This window comes from Podarcis melisellensis (assembly GCF_964234715.1).
Source record: "Podarcis melisellensis genome assembly, chromosome: 6".
Lineage (NCBI taxonomy): Eukaryota > Metazoa > Chordata > Lepidosauria > Squamata > Lacertidae > Podarcis > Podarcis melisellensis.
This window is the reverse complement of record NC_138538.1, coordinates 51,255,205-51,275,771: the sequence shown is the minus strand read 5'-3', so window position 1 is coordinate 51,275,771 and position 20,567 is coordinate 51,255,205. Positions and strand designations below refer to the sequence as shown.

Genomic DNA, 20,567 nt, shown 5'->3' with positions numbered 1-20,567 from the left:
AATGCGGCGTGGAGCGGTCATCCATGGCTGGGTACAAATGGCTCGCTCTCCTCCGCGCACACCTGCCATCGGACACACTTCTGTTCTTGTCTTTGCCGCGGTCGCATTCCTTCGCCGACCGCGCAGGCGCGTCTCACTTCGATGACGTTCAGACCACGCACAGAGGACGCGCTGAGATCACGCAGAAGCCATCGCGAGATTTGACGGGCAACAAACCGCCCCGTGGTGCTTTGCGGCCTTCTCTTTGCAGTCGGCGCCTCCGGAGAAGGATGGGTGAGTAGCTTGGGAAGCTGGAGGGTGAGGTCCTTCCATCCGTTCCCATCCGGCCAGGTGGTCGATCCAGCGGGGATGCAGCTCAAGTAATGGGGGACGGGGGCGTTTGCACGATTCAATGCAGGGTCTATTTGGGCCGGTGGCTCCTTTTTGCCGCTTTCATGGTTGGGCCCCGCCTCGGCCGCAGGTTGTGCCTGGGCCTGCGTGCCTTTGCCATTTTGACGCGTTGGCTGCCTACCCTGGAGGAAGGGTCTGCGGGAAGCGGCCTCCCACTGGCGTTGAGCCAAGGGCCCCCTTCGCGTTCCTTTGCCCCGTGTTGCTGTGATGAAGCATCTTCCACCGAGAATGCCGTGCGGAGACATTTTTTACCTTGGAGAGCTGAGTAACTCTGGGCATAAGGAACTCTTGCAGTCGGCTGAGGAGAAAAGGCCCTGCTCTGTGTCGCGGGCTCGTCTTCACCATTTGGCTTTTGTTCTGTCCGCTCAGGTATCTCCAGGGACAACTGGCACAAGCGCCGCAAGACCGGGGGAAAGCGAAAGCCCTATCACAAGAAGAGGAAGTATGAGTTGGGGCGACCCCCTGCCAATACCAAAGTATGTGCCTGTAGCGAATAATTACTTGTGCAGCTAGCTGTCTCTTTGTGTTTTTGGTGCTCAGCTTATGACTGCAAAATCCCTGTTTAAATTAGAAAGCATATACAGTATATGTTTCTTGAAGTACTTGAGACCTCCATGCACTGCTCAGGACCCCTCAGTATTCATTGCAGGGGTTCTTTGTTCTTGAGTAACCTGAAAGAGCACACTTTTAAAATGCTGATCCTAGGATTATCCTAGTTTAGAGTCATGAAAGGTTCATGTTATAAAAGATAGCAATTTATTTTTGTGTGCTTGACCTGGAAGTAGTATGAATGTGCAAAAATTAGACTATAATCAGAGTACAACTCATAAATTATAACATAATAAAAGTGTGCCCCTGAATTTCCCAGTAGTAAGTGTGCTCCAGAGTTTATTTTTCTGACTGTGAGTAGCATGCAGCAATTTCTTTCTTGTACTTATATGTATGGACCAGGATCCAGTCTACTTTGTGTTCATACAACTGCAGGGGCACTCTTGGTGGGATGTTTGACTTCAAGCAACTGAAGCACACCACAAATATGCCATTTCACAAATTGCATCTGAATTTCCCCTTAGACTCTATAGTGCAGCATGGGGAGTTAAACACAAGTCCAAAGTCTGGTGTGCTGGAGTAGTTGCATAAATAAGGAGATCTGAACAATTATATTTGGAATGGGAGGCAACTGGAGTGATGAGAGCTACACCTTAGGTGGATGCGAGACCGTTTTGGTCATTGTTGCACTCACCAATGCTAGGGGTTGTCATAGTTACACTGACCATGTTGCCATGTGGTTTGAGTATTTGTAAGAAGATTTTAGTGCTGTGTATCCGTGTGGTTTGACCTAGTCTGTTCTGTTTTGTTGTAGATTGGACCTAGGAGAATTCACACAGTAAGGGTACGTGGAGGGAATAAAAAATACCGTGCTCTGCGTCTCGATGTTGGAAACTTCTCTTGGGGGTCTGAATGTAAGTGCAAAATGGCTCCTCTGTGTGGCATTAGCTAGGATGGTACATGCTAGTGACCTGGAAGCTAAAACAAGAGAACAGTGATGATAACTTTGACCTTAAGAGAGTTTTGGTGAATTCCTAAACTCTCGGTGATGGTGGTGTCATAGTTACCCTGAGTGAGTGCATTGTTGCTTCAAGGGCAGTTATGTAAATTTAAAGGGGAAACAAAATTGTTTGTATACTACATTTGATGTGTATTTTCCCAAGAATTTTATTGTGTGAATTGATTTTGATCACAGATGCTGTTAAACATTGAGTAATGCTGTGAGATGTTAAAGATGGATTGAAAAACTTCAATTCTGTGGCCAAGGGACAGGAAGGGAGGAGGCCTGGTCTAAACATTTTGTGGCTACAGAGACAATAACAGGCAAAGAAAATCCCCTGCTGCGAAAATCAAATACTGAGTGTACATTGAGTGTGATTCCTTATTGGTGCCTTGGAGCGCCTATTTGGGTTAGTCTGCCCAAAGTTTCTTACTTTATGGAAGTGTCAGATTGCAATCTTGTTACTATTTTTTTCTAATTGGTGGAGATTATTCACTTGATTGCAGATTCTGTATTTCCACCATTCCATATTTAATATTGAACTTGATCATTAAAATTTTGTGCAGATGGGCAATTGGAACACACTTTTTCATTAATTGATTGTAGACCATTGGCTTATGACCAATATTCCAGACTATCTTCCAAAGGCAAAAGGTAATCATAAATTTAAAAACAGAAGGTACAGGCACACGTTTAGTTGACGTGGAACCTTCAACACGTGGGTTGTTTTCGACCTGGAAGGGGGCGGGGTGGGCTTATGTGCGCTCTGCCAATGTGTGAAGGCCCAGAACGCAACCCATTCACAGCAGGGAGTTGTTTGTAAAGCATTTGCCTTTCACAGAAGGGGATAAGTTGTTCTACTGAAATCGGGAAATACTGCACATTTCTAGGACTGCTTCTATGCTGTTGTTTTGTCTTACAGTAGTAAGTGCAGAAAATGCTCCTTCCCTATGGTACTGATCTGTAACAGATTATATTTTTTAAAAGTTGAGGTTTGCAGAAAGAGTGGGTTGGTTAAACTTGGGTCTGTGGAAATTCTTTCCGAATTGTAGTATGCAAATTCCAATTTTCCTCATGATCTTTAAATGGGTGTTTTAAAAGTAGATGTAATAGAAACTTCACAGCTGTATTTTTAAAGCAGAAGCTGTATAGATCCTGCAAACTTCAACCTCCAAGGAGATTTTGGGGCCTATGGTTTTTATATGTACATGAGAGGCTCTTTTGCCATGGATTTGTATTTTGTTCTTGGAATTTGTAACATGGTCTCTTCTCTTTACAGGCTGTACCCGCAAAACCAGAATCATTGACGTAGTGTACAATGCGTCTAACAATGAATTGGTGCGCACAAAGACCCTGGTCAAAAATTGCATTGTCCTTATTGACAGCACACCATACCGACAGTGGTATGAAGCCCACTATGCCTTGCCACTCGGGCGCAAAAAGGGTGCCAAGTTGGTATGTATTGAGTGGGTCTGCAGAGGCAGATGGTTGTCCTGTGCTTTTTAATTGTTAAGTGTTCAGCCACTGTGCCCTAGAGTTTAGGGTTCTTCTGTCTTCTGGTGAGGATACCTTTGTCCAGTTCTGCTTCTGAATGGAGAGTGATGACTGACATTAATCTGAAGAAGACATCTGACCACCCTTCATTGTTGGTTCTTGTCCAGTTACAGCATCTCTCTGCTGATACGGGTACAGATGTTTTGAATTAAAAATGCAGAAAGTTAAATGAATTCTTAATGTACACAGTGCAGGTACTGGCTCTTTCTATTACTTGTCACTTGGCCAGGCTCAGATCCTCAATATTGTAATCATAGAATCTTAAGAGTTGGAAGGGACCCCAAGGGTCATGTTGTCCAACCCCCTGCAATGCAGAAATCTCAGCTAAAGCATCCATGACAGATGGCCGTTCAACCTCTGTTTAAAAACCTTCAAGGAAGGAGAGTCCACCACGTCTCCACTGCTGAACAGCTCTTACTGCCAGAAAGTTTTTCTGAATGTTTAGTCTGAATCTCCTTTCTTGGAACTTGAAGCCATTGGTTTGAGTTCTACCCTCCAGAGCAGGAGAAAACAAGCATGCTTACTCTTCCATGTGACAGCCCTTAAAATACTTGAAGATGGCTATCTCCTCTTTTCCAGGCTAAACATAACCAGCTCATTCAAGCTCCTTCAATCACTTGTTAGTAAATTATATACTGCTTAATGCCAAATGAGACTTCTATGTTGGTTGCAAAAACCAATTACATAGACATTAAATGGGTGAAATTATGGGAACTGACTATCAGTTGAACTCCAATTCTATTCACATGCTTCTGCTCTTGTTCCAGACTCCTGAGGAAGAAGAAATTTTAAACAAGAAGCGTTCAAAGAAAATTCAGAAGAAGTATGATGAAAGAAAAAAGAATGCGAAGATCAGTAGTCTTCTGGAGGAGCAGTTCCAGCAAGGGAAGCTACTTGGTGAGACTCTGAAACAGGAAAGAGTGCTGTGTTTACCAGTAGCCTAGGTGCTGTGGTGGGTGGATGCTGTTTTATCTTATAGTTATTATAAAATTGCATTTTACTGCCTTCTGGATTTCAGGAAACCCTATGGTACTAATTCAGCAAATCTGACTTTGCATTGCTGATTTGCTCATTCAACTCTTGGAATAGTAGTTGGCAAAAGCTGAGAGACTCTACTAGAAAAGTATTACAGGCTTTTCTCAACCACAATTGCCACATGTGTAAAGTCATTCAAGTGGCAGGCAACATTGTGTTCCCTGGTGTTTTGAAGTTGGCCTTGTGACGAAAACTTTGTCCAGTTCTGCTGCTGAATGCAAGTGGTGACAATTCAAATTCTGAAGGTGACTTCATCAGGATGGTTTGGTGGTTCCTTAGACTTTGCAACTTGGGGAGGGGAGATGGTATGATCCTCCCACCCACCCCAATTTGGAAAAAAGATGGGTTCATTAGCATTAAATTGCTTTGTCTCAAGAGGTTAGCAATGATGTCCTGGCATGAAAGACTGGCAATAAGTACATTACACAGGGAAAAGCAGCCCAGTTCTTCTTACTTGATACTTCCCCATTTCTAATATGATTTCGTTTTGCAGCTTGTATTGCCTCCCGGCCTGGGCAGTGTGGTCGAGCAGATGGATACCTTCTGGAAGGCAAAGAACTAGAATTCTACCTGAGGAAGATCAAAGCCAGGAAAGGCAAATGAACAGTCACTGTATCTAATGTGCTGAATAAATACCTACAGAGTCTTGTATAAATGATTGATGTGATTATTTATGGACAGTGAGGCAAAGACTTGAGTATGGTTTACTGTGACCATGTGAACGTGTTGGTTGCTGACGAGGAGCTCACACCTACTTAGCTTTCTTCCAGGATTTTTAAGTGCTATGGGATGAAAGCTAATGCAAGGTTTGTCTTAATATGTCTTCTAAACCTGGGGTCCTAGTTAGGTTTCTCCTCCTTAACCATGATCTGTAGCCAATGTTTGTCCTGTGGTTACACGTGGTTAAGGAGGAGACACATTAACCAGGATCCTGGGTTTGGACAAAATACTAAGGCCAGACATTTGTTTAGCTGCTGTTCTACATTGATACTAAAACCCCAGGGAGCAGTTGCTTCCTCCTGTTTAGGAGCTAGTCCATTCACACTAAGTATGCTTGTATGGAAGTTTTTTTTAAAAAATGAGTGAAAGTTGTTTGACTTGGAAGCGTCATCCGCCTTAAAAAGCACATGCTGTTGTAATGGTAGGGTCAGGCTTTTCCTTACCAATATACTAAAATGCCACCCTTAGAGCTGTGATTTTGGCAGGCAAGGATTGCTGAACGGGATTCTTCACGGTGTAGAATTGGTAGTCTCCAAATGCCATCAGGCATGCCTACTAATACTACTCCCTCCAACATGCATTGAGGGGGTATGGGTTCACTTTTGTTTAGAATAGTATATAAGTAACTAAGGACTTAATGACCATCAATCAGCCATAGTTGTTTCATTTGTGTGTTGAGTACTCTGTAGTATAACAGCAGCAAAGTTTTGCTTTGCATTTACGTCTTTGCTAAATTGCCCAAGTCTTAAAGCTAATAACTGTTAAGTTTCCCTGAATAGGGTTGAAGCTCTATAGTTAGGTATGATGAACTCTCATTATACAGTATGGCGCTATAAATGTCAGCAGCACAGGTGTGTTGTCTTCTATTTGTTCTCCCAGTTCCCTTGCAACATGAGCTTTGTAGTGTGCACTTCAAAATATCCTGCTTTTGGTGGCCCCATGGAGAACAGATTTTCAGAGCCTTCATCCTCTTCCAATGCATAGCATATATTTCTAATGATTAGGTATGTGCACAGGGCATTAATGAATGGAAGCTGAGAAAATTATTAATGCGTTTGTTGTTGGCAGTTGAACTGCCAAAATTGGAAGCTGTTAGTTGAATTTTTTACATGATTATTACATTTAGCGACAAAGCAACTGGTGCACTGCTAAGTGTCTAGATTGTCTTCTTCGTGACATTCTGGTCTCATTCCAGTGCAAGATTAACTCCCTTCTAGCAGAAGGGCCAGGCCTCTTTCCAAAAGTCTGGTCCTTTCGAAGGCTGGGAACAATACTATCTTCAAACAAGATACATTTTCATCAGTTTGAGAGGGCAAGGACCAGTTCTATGAATGGGAGCATGGATCTCTAAGAACATACCAGACAAATAAATGGCTTGCTTATATGGGTTTGGGCAGATAGCAAATCTCCAGACTTCCACATAACTTTACAGAAAGCATATGCAGCTAGATACAGTGCTCATCCCACTACTAAAATTTTACAGTAATAGTCTAAAATCAAAGTTGGAGCTAACTTTTATTCAGGAGATTATCCTAAGAAAGTTATTTTGTGTGTATAGCTATAGGAATGCTCATATGGTCAGATTTCATAGCCGCTTCTCAGGCTGCACTTTCAAATATGCTTACTAAGAAGTAAGCCCCATTGACCTATTTACTAATAAATATGCATATTTATACTAATAGGAGGAGGGAGAGAGTAATCCTGTACATGCTTACTCAGAAGTAAATTATTTTGAGTTCATTAACTCAGGTAAATAAGTATAGGATTGCAACCTAAACAATAAACATTTTGAAAGTAAGCTTTGAATTTGTTTCATTGTGCTTCCCTAGAATTTCCTCCCAACATTTCAGTTTAACCACACACATTTCTCTATTGAAAAAACCTTTCAGCTATTTATACAGTATGTAAAATTAACATTTCTTAGATTTGTTCGATAAATATAAATAAAATAAACTAAATTAACTCTTCAACTGAGTGCTGATTCCAAAAAGCTGCATCACTGCAAGTACCTGTTTATTCAAGCTTTTTTTTACCTGTTCAAGGACAACCCTGCTAGGTAAAAGGATGATGTTTGTATGTGTGTTCATATGTCAGTACTTTCTTCCTATTTTGAGTGCGTGGTTTTCAATATGAGAATGGGCAGCTGCAAATCTTTGGCATTAGTGTTTTTATCCCTTGGTGTATGTATGTTTAGATAGGGCAAGTTTCTCTTGTATATACTGGACCTGTGTGGCTTGAGTGGGACATTAGTCCTAAATTCTGCCTTAAAAGGATTGGGCCTTAGTTAGATGGTTGGTCACTGATACTGATCTCATCTGGCGGCTCCACCACTGTAATGCTGGGCAGCTCTTTTCTCAGATTCTCAGTGTTTGTGTTCTTATGGGGGACTTTGAGGTGGTAGCCAGGGGAGGAGGTTTCACTAAGTCTGGTCTCTTCATCTTCCATGTCTTCTTCGTCAATGCGACCAACTGCTTCAGGATCTTCCCTGCGATAGAAGCTGGGGCTGGAAGAGGGGAAAGTGCCCTCAGTCCTTAGGCGCAGTAGCTGGGGATGCTGAATCCGACTGCCCTTGCCAAAATTTTTGAGGCTGACTGCAGGAGAGGCAGCTGCAGTGAGGAAGCGGTTGAGCAGGGGAGTCTGAATGCGGCTCATGCTGGGTGATGCTTCCACCTGCTGGCTCTGCTCTGGGTCATCACTCATCCTGCGGAAGGGGAACAGACTGGGTGAAGTAAACATACACCTGATTGAAGCACTGAAATTAGCCCATACCATCAGAATGGTCAGATTTCCTACTATGAAAGTCAAAAGGAAAATGATGCAACAGTGGGGTGGATGCATTCATACAATCTTACCTGATGATCTGATATTGTTGTAGGTTCTTGTATCTCTAAAAAGTGGTTGGGCCTGTTAGCTAACCAGGATTTGGATTTTGCCCTGTGTTGCTTACAGTATGCATCCTGTGTTCATTATGCATTGTGTAAATATTTCCCTCTTAACACTGGATTCAGGGCTAATTGTAAAAGCTCTATAAGTAAAGGATGAGATGGTAAAATGCAATCCAGGAAAATGGTCCCCTCCCTTATAGCTGATGGAAGAGGTTGTATCTGGCAAAGTTGCCAGGCTCAGGTTGTCAGCCTTTTGCCATGGCAACATAGCTGAACTTACCGCATGTCAAAGGTAGAACCCATGAAGGAAGGTTTCAAGGTCTCTGCCACTGTGGCCATTGTGTACGGGGGCTGAGCTGTAGATTCATTCCAGTATTTGTCTTTTCCAGTTGGTGGTAAGTTCTGATACATGTCATCCACTGAAAGCAAAGACACCTGAGCAGACAAAGGAATATTTCTCATCAAAGACCTGCATAAGACTTGTAATTGCTTTAATTACAATTGTGCTTTAATTACAGTTGTGCTTTAACACAAGGTTCTCATTAGGAAAAAGTATCAAAAGAACACCAGCAATATAAGAGGCAGCTAAATAAAAGTGCTTCTGTCTCAGATCGACAGTTGCACCCTTTATATTACTAAGATTGATTACATTTATTCATTGCTTTGTACAAAAAGTCTCAAAGTGACTTGCAGATCTGTAAAACAAAAATCATTTAATAACCAGGGGGAAAAGATCCAATTAACAAGATCTTAGAATGCTTCTCATGATACTACAAAAAGGACAAATTGCCTCACTCTTAAGTGCCACTTTTCCTGTGTGTTACTAGAGATTTGAAGTAAGCAATTGGTTGTCCCAATAAAAGGTGAACTGGGTTATGTCCAAGCCTACAACGGGATTGTGTCTACTATCAAAGAAAGTATCCTGTCAAAAGTGTGGGAAGAGGAGCATTAATAGACAAACTGAATATTCAAGGCGCTATATTCAGCATGTGGGTAAAGACAATTGATTCTTTGATATATGGTCTATTCTGCATCAATTGCTTTGCATAAAAAGTTTAGAGAATGTTAAAGGTTCAGACTGTGGAGAGCAGAAATGGGAAAGAAGGTATACACAGAGGTAGAACAGTATAGATGACAAATAGCTTACCAGATTTTTCAGGCCAGCATGGCAGTCATTAAGCATTATATGAAAAAATACCCAAACACCCAGGACGCCAAGTTGTATGCTGGATATACCTGTGTGAAGTGTGACTAGGCCTTTGTTTTAAGACTCACTTGAAGGTTCCTGTCTATCAATTTGTTAGTTTCAAAGTCATCGTCATCCTCTCCGAAGGGATTAATTATCTGCTCTGCCACCTATGGGAAAAGAAAGGTGTAGCATATGAATATTCCATATTTGAATGTGGGAGGGAACTGAGTGGCATTAGGGCTATCCTTTTTTGTAAATTTTAGCAGGCAGCCCTTCTAAGCACAGTCTCATCTAGCTTGTCTTCGCTGCCAATGGCATTCTCTGGAAAACAGAGACAAACATTGCAAAGCATTCTGCTTTGATGTGATTAAAAAGTATTAAAGAGGTAGCTGAGCTGCTGTGTTGCATATACTAATACGCTTGCTAGCTCTTTGGGTGCTGGTTCCTATCCAAAATGCCAGTGTGCACACACACACACACACACACACACACAAAATAGTGCTTGCAATCCAGAACAGTGAAGCTGCTGCATTTTAGCCATGTTCATGCCTGAACACACAAATGTTCAAACTGCGAATGGGGTGGGTGGCGTGTTGCACATGCAACCCTTTAGCATCCCCATGTGCATGAAGCCTCCCCCATTGAGATTTACTGGGGTCCTTGATCTTACGGAGGATTCTAGTCCAGTGGGCACAAGAAGTCCTCTGCAGATCTTACCCACGCATCAGAAAGGCTGGGGACTGAGCAGCTGCAATCAGAACAGTTTACTTCTTCAGGTGAGCATCTGGCTTGCACCTTCTGTTGCAAGTCTTTGCTCCCTTTATTTCCAGCATTTAGGCTGTGAGTGTTGTTTGTGTAGGCAAATCATCACCCTCCTGCTACAAGGAGAGGTAACAGCAGGCTGGGGGAACCTTACAGTGTGCAAAGGTTTAAAAGACCTTCAGGATAAGAGACCATAAGGGGAGGAACCACAATAAACCAGTACAACGAGGATTGCACATGCTCAGGATGCTGACTCAATGGCAAGGAGAGTGGAATTGAGGCTGGAATGGAAGAACACCCCCAACCCACTTCTCTTTTCAGTACTGTAAAATCCAGAAGGGACAGAATCTGCAGATGGGGACAGCCTCTTGCGCCCCTGAATCTTCCCATCTGGTTCAAACAATGCATGGGACTCATTGATGCTCACACCAACTCTGTCTCAGCACCCCATATCTTATACAGTGGTACCTCGGGTTACATATGCTTCAGGTTACATGCGTTTCAGGTTACAGATTTCGCTAACTCAGAAATATTACCTCGGGTTAAGAACGTTGCTTCAGGATGAGAACAGAAATCATGCTCAGGCAGCGCAGCGGCAGCAGGAGGCCCCATTAGCTAAAGTGGTGCTTCAGGTTAAGAACAGTTTCAGGTTAAGAACGGACCTCTGGAACTATTAAGTTCTTAACCCGAGGTACCACTGTAATTTGAAGACTGAAGATCAAGTCAAATGAAGCCATCTGCATGGAAAATGGGAGCCAACATCCTCACCTTCAGCCAACCAGCATAGAAGAAGAACTGTAGAAGAGTGGGTAAGGGAACATACAAATCTAGGTCCTCATCTTTTTTTGTCATTGTTTTGTTTTGACTTGGGTCCACAGGTTGTAGGAACTGACGCCCAATCACACACAAAGCAAAGAAGGAATAGACAGCGATGGTGACCACCTGTGGAGAAGCGGCTGTTAAACATTTGCCAGGGTTTCAAGAGAGCATCATGGAACTATGCTTTTCATTGCAGAAACCAAAACATTCTCCTGCAGTACAGGAGGTCTGCACATTATGCCCTAGCATGTCCTGCGCACCCTACCAATTCAAAAACAATTAAACTGGCACTTTCACAAACTGATCTATTTCCTAGTTTGTTATTTGATGTTCATTGGGAAACAGCTGACTATTTTGGAGCTGGAAACTTGTTCCTTTCCTCTGCAATAAAAAAATGAGACGTTAAGTAAAACTAAGTAGAGTTGTGCTGTGGAGATGCACCAAGAAAGACAGATTTAGAAAGTGTATGGGAAAAGTAACCTTTAGTCTACTCGTAGGAACAAAACTGCTACTGAGAGATGAGCACTGAGACGTGCAAGAGTATCCAGAAGATGTGGAGTGCTCCTTGCTCACCTGTGTGTACACCAAAGGGATGCTTATCCAGTCATAGTGGAAAAGCATGCTGCATTTGGAGCGGTAGAGGTTCAGTTCCTGGACAGAGAAAGACAGGTGGTTATTTCATGTTTGCATAGCTGGTAAAGCAATTCCACTGCAATACTTACATCTATGAGCAATCTGAGTGCCACGTCATCCCGGATCCTTCCTTCCCGCCTGGCTTGGGCTGCTAGATTAGTGAACCACACACAAGGGATCCAATACTTGTTGAAGTCTGAGTGGTGACTCTCATACTTCTTGCGCTCATCTTGTGTCATGAAACCTGCAAGAGAGAATGGGAAGTTGGAGCACTGCCTCTCCATCTGCTTCTTGATGCTGGGAAGAGCTTCAGGGGCCACCAGTCAGTGACACTGGGTCCTAATACGTTCTGGTGGAATAATCTCTTGATCCTTGTGGCACCTTAGAAAGACTAATAAAAGTAGACTCCCAGACCATCCTGTTCATTTCCCCAAGTTAAACTCACCAGCTTCAACTAAGTGGTCCATAGTGGGGAATCTCTTAAGGACTCTAGCACTGACCGAGCGCAGGATGAGCACAGAGGAGAGGTTGGCGTAACGGATGAGAGTGCGGCGCAAGATGCGGCCCTTGTCATCCTTCCCATGCACATTGCTGGAAATGACGCACATGAGCTGGTCTGGCAGGGGGATGCTGGTATACTGCGCCCACCAGCGGTTCACAATCAGTGTGACATAGAAACCTGCCAGGAAAGAGAGGTGGAAGAGGCATTAGCAGGGATGAGGGATGAGGACTTAGATGAGGGATGAGGACTTGGAAACAGTGAGAGAGCATGAGGCAAGGTCATCAGGCATAATGAACTGCTGCCATTTTAGCATGTTGACACTGAGAGCAGAAACATTCTACCCATTTGAGCTCTAGGAGTTGGTTAACTTGTCAGATAATTTTGTTAAGGAATTGTTAAAGAAGTTATCTGTATGACACAAGACAAAATTTCACTCCCCTTTTTGTTGGTTGGTCATCTTTACAAAAGAAGCAAAAACATTTATGAAAGCTACAAAACTAAAGATTTATGAAGTTGTCAAATTATTTTTTACATTTAGAATTTGGTAATGAAAAGTTTCAGTATACTGTGTACCTCATAGCTTGCTATTTCTTGTTAGGCAAATAAAATTCTTTAATACTTAATGCAGAAGTCTGCAATCACAATTTAGAGACAGATTGTTTACAAAAATCCTTCAAAGAGTCCACACACGTTAATGGTGGGAACCATTTCTCTAGGAAATTGCCAGGGTGCTTAGGATTTCTCATAATCTTCAATTGAGTACCGATCTTATCTGCTGAAATTTCCCTCTTTTTAAAAGAGTTAACACTCTTGGAAAGAAATAAGAGCATTTTTCAGGCTGTGGCTGAATCAAAAACCAAACAGCAGCCATACAAAACAGGGAAGTGCAAAGAGTTATATTCAGGGATTCTGGCAGGCATGGAGGCAAAACCAACCCTTGCTCTTATCTAGATTTGCACATATTAACAAAAGATCAACACATTCAAAACCACTGGGTTTCCCCCTGCCCTCCCATTTTCCCTTCTTGAAGCTTTCCTATGAGGGGGGAAAATGGTATGCTTCCCATCCAGACAAAGAACAAGAGGGTTCCTCTTCCCACCTCCCCTGCATATTGCATGTACGGAAACAGAGTCAACAACAGTACTGATGTTCCAGCAACCTCAACCATGCCTGAAGGCTAGCTTAGGAAGTGCAGGGCAGGCCCCATGGTACACAGATCTCTGCCTTCCAACACTTCACCTCCGGTCCTTAGTCCAGTGGTGTAGCGTGGGGGGTGCAGGGGGGGCCGGCTGCACCGGGCGCAACATCTGGGAGTTAGGGTTAGGGGGCACAAATCCATGGGATAGGGGGCGCAAATCCACGGGTTAGGGGGTGCAAATTACTTGCCTTGCCCCGGGTGCTGACAACCACGCTACGCCACTGCCATAGTCATAGTATCTTCGGCCTGAGGCAGCTGCCCCATCTGCCTAATAGAAGGGATGTCCCATCTTACCCTTCCCTTCCAATGCTTGCTATGGCATGATATAGGCTTCTTGGAAGCTCGAAAGAACACCTGGCCCACGTGGACAGTCATTGTTTACTCTTTCCAATGCCTTCCTTCTAGGAATAGCGAGTCAACAGGCTAGGGAGAACTGCAGTTTTACTTTAGTTGACCTTTTTACAGTAAAGTTTTGCAAAGGCAATGAAAATTCATAAAGGAATCATTTTTAAGCAGATCAATTTAGGCTTGCATTTCTGATATAGACACTTCTAATGCAAAAACTAGGTCTATTTACTCAGGAGAGTCAGGCATGTTCATTGTGCATTTTTGCAGCCCTAGCTGTACATCATTTAGACATAAACTCTCTCACCTGTCAAGCTGTCACTTCCTTTTCCATTTTAATTATCCACCTCCTACTTTTTCACTTCCCTTTTTTCGTTTTGTGACACCACTCACATTTCTTTTTTCGTGATGTGGTGTTTGCTGCATCAATCTCACTTTCACACACGCACACACACAAAAATCAGGGTCAGCCTCCGCAGTAATTCAGAGCAAGACTTTTAGAATGGTCTATGGCAAGAGTCCTTCAGATCATCTGACTCCTCATTCACTCCTAGATGCATACCATGAGCTCTGCCACTGATTTGTGGTACCTCCTGATGGGAAATAATTTGGGATTCTGTGCAATCGAAAGATTAAAGGGGCTTTTGCCAAATGTATGCATCTGGCCTTAATTAAAGCAAGCAATCAAGAAACCATAGCAACAAGGCCTCCTATCAAGAGCAGGTACATAATCATACCTAGGACGAAGGACAGAGGGATGAGGTCAGTTGAGCGGTTGCAGTATTCAGCCACCTTTGCAAAGAGACGTTTCTGATCCACATTCAGAAGGTGCCTACAGGAGATGGGGAAGAATAACAGGCTTGAACTGTCTCATGGTATAAACATTCTTCTTCAATTAAACAGGAGCCAGGGCTCTTCTCTGTCCCTGCCAAAGCAATCCCTCTGCTTGGTTAAGTACCAAAATAACTGTCACTATGGCAAACAATAGGATTCTTTCAAAGATACAAGGAATATTAAAACAACAACAACACAACACAACACTAATACCACCTCCAACAGATTTCACTAGCAGGTCCTAGGGCTGGTTACAGCTATTTTAAATTCTGTATTAAAAACAGCTAAAACAAATTGCAGTCACAGGAATAGTCCCCAAAATACACAGCACTGATATCAAAGGCCAGGGTACAGAGATGTATCTTCAGCATTTGCTAAGAGCTATATAAAGAATGTGCCAGACACACCCCTGTGGGGTGGAACCTCCACATCTTAGGGGCTGCTACAGATAATGCCTTCTTGGGAAGGTGGTACCCTTCAAACCCTCAAAGCCCTACCAAGAGGGCTCTGCTGATTTAAACATTCCATCAATTCTGACATTGGTGGTCTTTCAGATATTTGGGGCTTAAGTCATTTATGGGTTGCAGGGCATGAGCCTCTAGGCATAAATGTGGCAGTCTCTGTAGTCTAAGCTCTACCCTTCTCAGCAGAATCCAACAATACCCCACTCACCCATCCTGGCCAATTAATAATGTTCAGGGGGAACAGATTCTCCTGAATGTTAGAACAATTTGATTTATTTACTAGAATGATTACTATTACTATTATTTTATTTATATGTCTCCCATATGACTGGGCTGGCCCAGTCTGGGTGGCTCCCAACAAAATATTAAAAACACAATATTTAAAACACATGAGGACAACCCATAGCCCTTTGCAGGCCATCTGTGCAGCCCACTGCAGGTATTCAGTCTGCCTCCCACAGCCAAATTTGCCCCTTGTGCACTGCCAAATTTTGCTCCAGGGCTGGCAGGGGTGTGTGGAGCACCATGTATTTGGTCTCTTTGCAGTCCATTTGGTGGTCTGGAAAGAGCATGATTGTGATGGGAAGAAAGCCTGGAGAGTCATCCCCATGTAAATGACCTGGTGGGCTGCGTGGAATGCAATTGTAATGGAGAGAAAGGCCCAGCAAGAAAGTCACCCCTGGAAGCCTTCCTTCCCACTAAACAGTGTAATTCTGAGGTTGGTTTAAAGTGGGGCAAGCAGATTGGTAAGGAAGCTCTGAAAGTTGAGAGCAAAAGTACCACAACATTGAACGCTCCTAAAAAAAGAACAGCAATTTTACGTTCTTCAACCATTTCAGATGTCTTTAACTATGTTCCCCTGGAGAGGTTTCATTCCATTAAACAGGATATTGCCAACTCACCGGTAGATGACACTTAGTGTTCCGTAAAGCAAGACGAAGACAATGAACTCCTTGTAGAGCAGCTTGTAGATGCTCCCTTTCCAACGAAAAAGTAACTTGGAGAAGCCCCCAAAGCGAGCATTGGCCACTTTCAAGGTGTAGGAGACTGTCATGGCTGCCTTGTCTGTGCCTCATGCAGGCACCAGCTGAGACACAGAGAGAAATAACACCCAGGGAGGAAAATATCACTTCTCTTTTCTCTCCTGCCACCTTGATTATGGGAAGCTAAGTGCAGGGCTGGACCTACCAGGAGCTGAATTGAGCCACAGGGCTCAGGCAACAAATTGGGAGAGGCGATGAATCATGGCCCAAATCTCCCGCCCATAGAGCTGCCTGTTAATGATTGGTCAACCGGCGGGTCACTGGAGCTACTGTACGATTTGTTCACCGCTCTTCTTCCCTTCTGCCTTCACCTGATCAACTGATCAACTGCTCAATTGATACCCACCTGCTGCTAACAAAGTACCTGTAAGAGCACTCCAGGCATTATTCTGAGGGAAGGGTTCTTGCTCACCCATTCATCGTTGACAGTGGTGGCAGTATGAGCAGCCTGGACCTCAGTGTGAGGAAGGGGTCTTCCCTCAAGAGTGTGGCATTGTGGGACAGGCCATCCAGGTGGGTCCTAGTGCTGCTGTCACTTTTATACAGCAGTGGCAAGTGAAGTTAGCATTTTATATCACTTGAAGACATCTAAGGTTTTGGGTGATTTTACATAGTAGTTTGCCAAGATGGCCCTGCTTAAAAGTTGGTAGCCAGTACAAAGAATTAATCACATATCAGAAAGGCCATTTACTTCACCATGAGATCTTCTGCAGGAATGGTTTTTGCACAGTGCTATTTTTCAAGAAAAAGAGGTGGCTGGAACTCACCACGCCTGCCTCCTTTGTTTTCTGGCATCCACCTGAGAGGTGCAGAAACAGAGTTCTGGCAAATTCCGTCTGAAAAAAGCCCTGGCTGTGCACAAGCTGTTTTGATAGTGTGTGCTTGCCTTATTCAAGGGACTTATTCAAGGGCCACTAATTGCACCCATTACTTACATCCAGATAATCTGACCTTTTTCTAGCCACAGATCTTTCCATTTTTACAATGACCCATCAGCTTGAGGGGCAACAGTCCTTTTCTGGTGATCCAAATAAATGGCAGTTTTCCATGGCCTAGCAGCAGAATTATACAGGAAAAGGAGTCCCACCGCATAACATATTTTGCAATCTTTCCAAAGAGCGTTGGCATGTGTGCAACATGTGAGTGGCCCCTTCCTAGAAGAAATTTCCTTTTTTCTTTTTTCTTTCCCATAATAGCTTATGTTTTATGCCATGTACTTTGATATTTTTTGTAGTTTTTTTTAGCTTTTTCCATTATTATTAAGGATTTTTCTTTTGTAATTTTGGTTGTTTATATTTATCTGTATCTGTTTGAATAGAATAGACATAATAGTTCTTGTGGCATAAGAACCAAACAAAATCAAGGACCTGTATTTTTACTGTGATAGGAACATAATCAGAGTCCTGCAGGATCAGGCAAATGGCCCATCTAGTCCACTATTCTGTTTCCCAAACATGCTCATGGGAGGCCCAGAAGCAAGACATGAGAGCAACAGTCCTCTCTCAGGGTTGTTCCCCAGAAACTGGTATGCATAGGCAAGGGGGGTGTGTGTGTCAGATCCTGGAGGTGACATGTACCCAATAAAAAAGTATACAGCCAATAAAGGTGTCAATAAAACACTACTGAACTGAGTTGCTTCCCATGTGAGATTTCACTACAATTAAAAGAAATGAGGAGAAGAAAGCAGTAATTAGAGCCTCCTGCATGAGACAAGCAATAGAGGCTTTTCAATGGTGGATATATATGCAATTTATCACTAATTCCCGACTCCTGTTCATTGGAAAGCAATAAAACAGGAAGGGTTTAATTAAAGGCAAAAGAACAGTTAAAAACCTCAGTCCTGCTTTGCCTGTCCACACAGGTCAAGCTGGTGCTGCCTTTGAAATTTACTACCAAAAGAAAATTGCAAGAAAACTGGATATGGAAGAAACCATAGAGGACTACACAGAAAACACTAGAATGCAATGAGCTGAGATCATCATAATCATATGGGTGTTCTATAAAAAGTGAGTGAACAGGTAATGGCAATCTCAAGGGGGCAGGAACTGCTAATGTGGTAGCAAAGCAAGCTTTTACACTGTTGCCAGGGATTACAGCTAATAGGGTTGCCATATTTCAAAAAGTGAAAACCAAACACAAAAACTATTGAGCAAAATCTCCCAAAAACATTTTAAGCCATTTGGGGGGAAATTCACAAAAAATCTACACTTCTGATATGGGCTGCTATTGGACATTTTGACCAATTTTCAAACTTTGCTCCCGGACATTATTTTTGACAGCCCAATCCCAGATATTTCCAGGAAATTCCAGATGTATGGCAGCCCTAATACTACTACTCATGTCTGGAGAGATACTGAGAAACAACACTGGAGGTGAACCAGGGGGTGACCTAGGAAGGTAAATAGGAGGAGACGAGAGAGTAATTCGGATTTGGAGGTCCACAAAAACATAGGAGGCAGCATAAGATGACTTTCCATAGGCCGCAATCCATGGCACACTTACAATGGAGTAAGTCCCACTGAAACCAAAGGGCCTTATTTTTGGGTAAACATGCTTAGACTTCCACTGTGAGTCTCAGAATTACAGGCAGTCTTGAGCAAGACAGCTGCCAGGACACATGGAGAAATGAAAGGCTGCTTGCATGGCCAGCCCAGTGCTGGAGCTGCTGCGTGTGAGAGAGAGCTCCTCTAGCTTTGGCTTACTAAGTGGATACAGTATTCAGCAGGCGTGAGCAGCATTAGATAAAACTATTGCTGTCACTGTTAGGTTTCTACTGCCATTCAGTCAATAAAGGCACAGGAGCTTTGCTTAGGGCAGAGTGGAAGGGTGGAGTGGCAACAGCAAAGTGACAATACCTCCCTGATGAAAAGAAGCTAGAACTTCTTACCTGTCCTGGGAGCTCAGTTGAGGCTGGTTATAACTGTCTCACTAATGCAGAGAAAGAAGAAAAGCTGTTACCCACTTCCTTTAAATATCTTACTCATTGTAAATAAACTAGACTGCTCAGAATGATTGATGGTGGGCTGTTAGTAGCCCAAGAACAGGGAACTGTGTAAATGCCTATGTGATGTTCATGGTTATAATTTACTTTTGTGAAAATTAAGCCATAGATGGAAATTCCATTCTAATTTATTTATGACATTTACACCTCACCTTTTTTCCTAAAGAGCTTAAGGTAGTGTTCTCTTCTCCCTTCCACCATTTTTATAGCAGGCCTGCCTCTAAATCGGACCAAGTTCAATGTGTTACTATTAGAACTTAGCAAGTTGGGACTAGTTTACTTGCGGGATCGCCTTACCCTATATATGCCCACTTGAGTGTTTTGCTCTGCAGAACTGGCACTGCTACATCTGCCATACAGTACTCATTCTCTAAGAAACCTATCTTTTAGTGTGGCACTTTGGAACTCCCTGCCTATTGACACTTTCACTGTCCTCTTTCCAATGCCTGCTTAAAACATTTTTGTTTAGGCAGGCTTATGCAGACGTGTAGAAGTTACTGTACATGTGTTTTCATTGTTGTTTAGTTTTTGCTGCTTTAAAGTAGTTTTTGAACTACTTTAAAGTAGTTAAAGACCTGCTTTTAACTTTAATTTTTAATATTTTTTGTAAACTCACTTGAGGTTTTACGACAATCAAGCAGTATATGAATTATGTTAAATAAATAAGTAACCAGAACCTTAAAGACTACTGATGCTTCAAGACACCAGGTATGTCTGTAATGTATATCACATCAATACTACTCCAAGCCATGTGTGCTCTTGTCTGTACAGATCATGCAATCATGTGCTGTGTTTATTCTGGTAAGGTTTCCACAATTCCAAACTAACACTTTACAGGATGAGCATGTGTCTATGTGCATAAAGAACATAGCCACATAAATAGGTGTGTATTGTCAGTGCATTGCTGTGATCTTAGCTTTTCTGGATCTCCATTAATGAGTGACCAGGGTTTCAGCCAAAGAATGTTAATGTTCCTTATGATTTCGGCACTAAAGGAATTTTTGTTTTCTTGTGATATTCGGATGAAAAGATTGGGGGGGGGGGAACCATAATAAAATAATAGCAGAAAGGGAAGACACAGTGGATCTGATCACAGTTCCTCCCTCATCCACATGCTCACTCCCTGGACATCTACAAAAGGGCTGTGGATTAACCTGCATCAGACAGCCTGGTGCCAGAAACAGGGAACAGGAGTGAACAAGGAGCATTAGCTCAGAAAGACCTACATCATCGTTCATTGATTCCCATTTCACACCATGTCATAGTAACTTGTTGCTAACAGTTGGCTCTGAAGAATGGATGAAATATATCCTCTGTGAGAATTCCCCTGGGAAACATAGCTGGACTTTACACAGATAATGAATTTACAGCTCTGCGGTGTCATAAAGAAGTAATTTATCCCACGGGGATATAGGCTTGGATGGCAATGGTTATTGCTGCTTGTAAATCCATCCTTCACGAGAGCTTTCTCATTGGCTTTAGGGAAGGGTCGTAGTTCAGTAGCAGAGTTGGGGCAGAAGGTCCCAAGGTTCAATCCACAGCATCTCCAGGTAGGGCTGCGATTGTTCCTTTTCTGAAACCATGGAAAGCCACTGCCAGCCAGCAGGGACAGTACTGAGCTAGATAGACAAATGGCCTGACTCT

General features: G+C 43.0%; 2 protein-coding genes across 3 annotated transcripts; one reads left to right on the top strand and one right to left on the bottom strand.

The window, feature by feature from the left end:
- Positions 1–8: 8 nt before the first annotated feature.
- RPS8 (ribosomal protein S8) lies at positions 9–5,183 on the top strand. The gene is made up of 6 exons (XM_081914028.1): positions 9–273; positions 760–866; positions 1,754–1,853; positions 3,219–3,394; positions 4,261–4,390; positions 5,022–5,183. Exons 1-6 carry the CDS (start codon positions 24–26, stop codon positions 5,129–5,131), a joined length of 873 nt encoding a protein of 290 aa, XP_081770154.1. The 5' UTR covers positions 9–23; the 3' UTR covers positions 5,132–5,183.
- BEST4 (bestrophin 4) lies at positions 5,057–18,862 on the bottom strand. Of its 2 annotated transcripts, XM_081913986.1 has the most exons (10): positions 18,810–18,862; positions 15,782–15,966; positions 14,319–14,413; positions 11,982–12,215; positions 11,626–11,780; positions 11,477–11,554; positions 10,853–11,026; positions 9,409–9,489; positions 8,414–8,568; positions 5,057–7,949 (listed from the first exon to the last, which is right to left on the bottom strand). In XM_081913986.1, the coding sequence occupies exons 2-10, from the start codon at positions 15,931–15,933 to the stop codon at positions 7,529–7,531; spliced, it is 1,545 nt and encodes a 514-aa protein (XP_081770112.1). In that variant the 5' UTR covers positions 15,934–15,966; positions 18,810–18,862; the 3' UTR covers positions 5,057–7,528. The 2 variants fall into 2 exon arrangements, with proteins under 2 accessions (XP_081770112.1, XP_081770113.1); XM_081913987.1 differs by lacking the exon at positions 18,810–18,862 and having other exon boundaries at positions 15,782–17,118.
- Between the last annotated feature and the right edge of the window lie 1,705 nt (positions 18,863–20,567).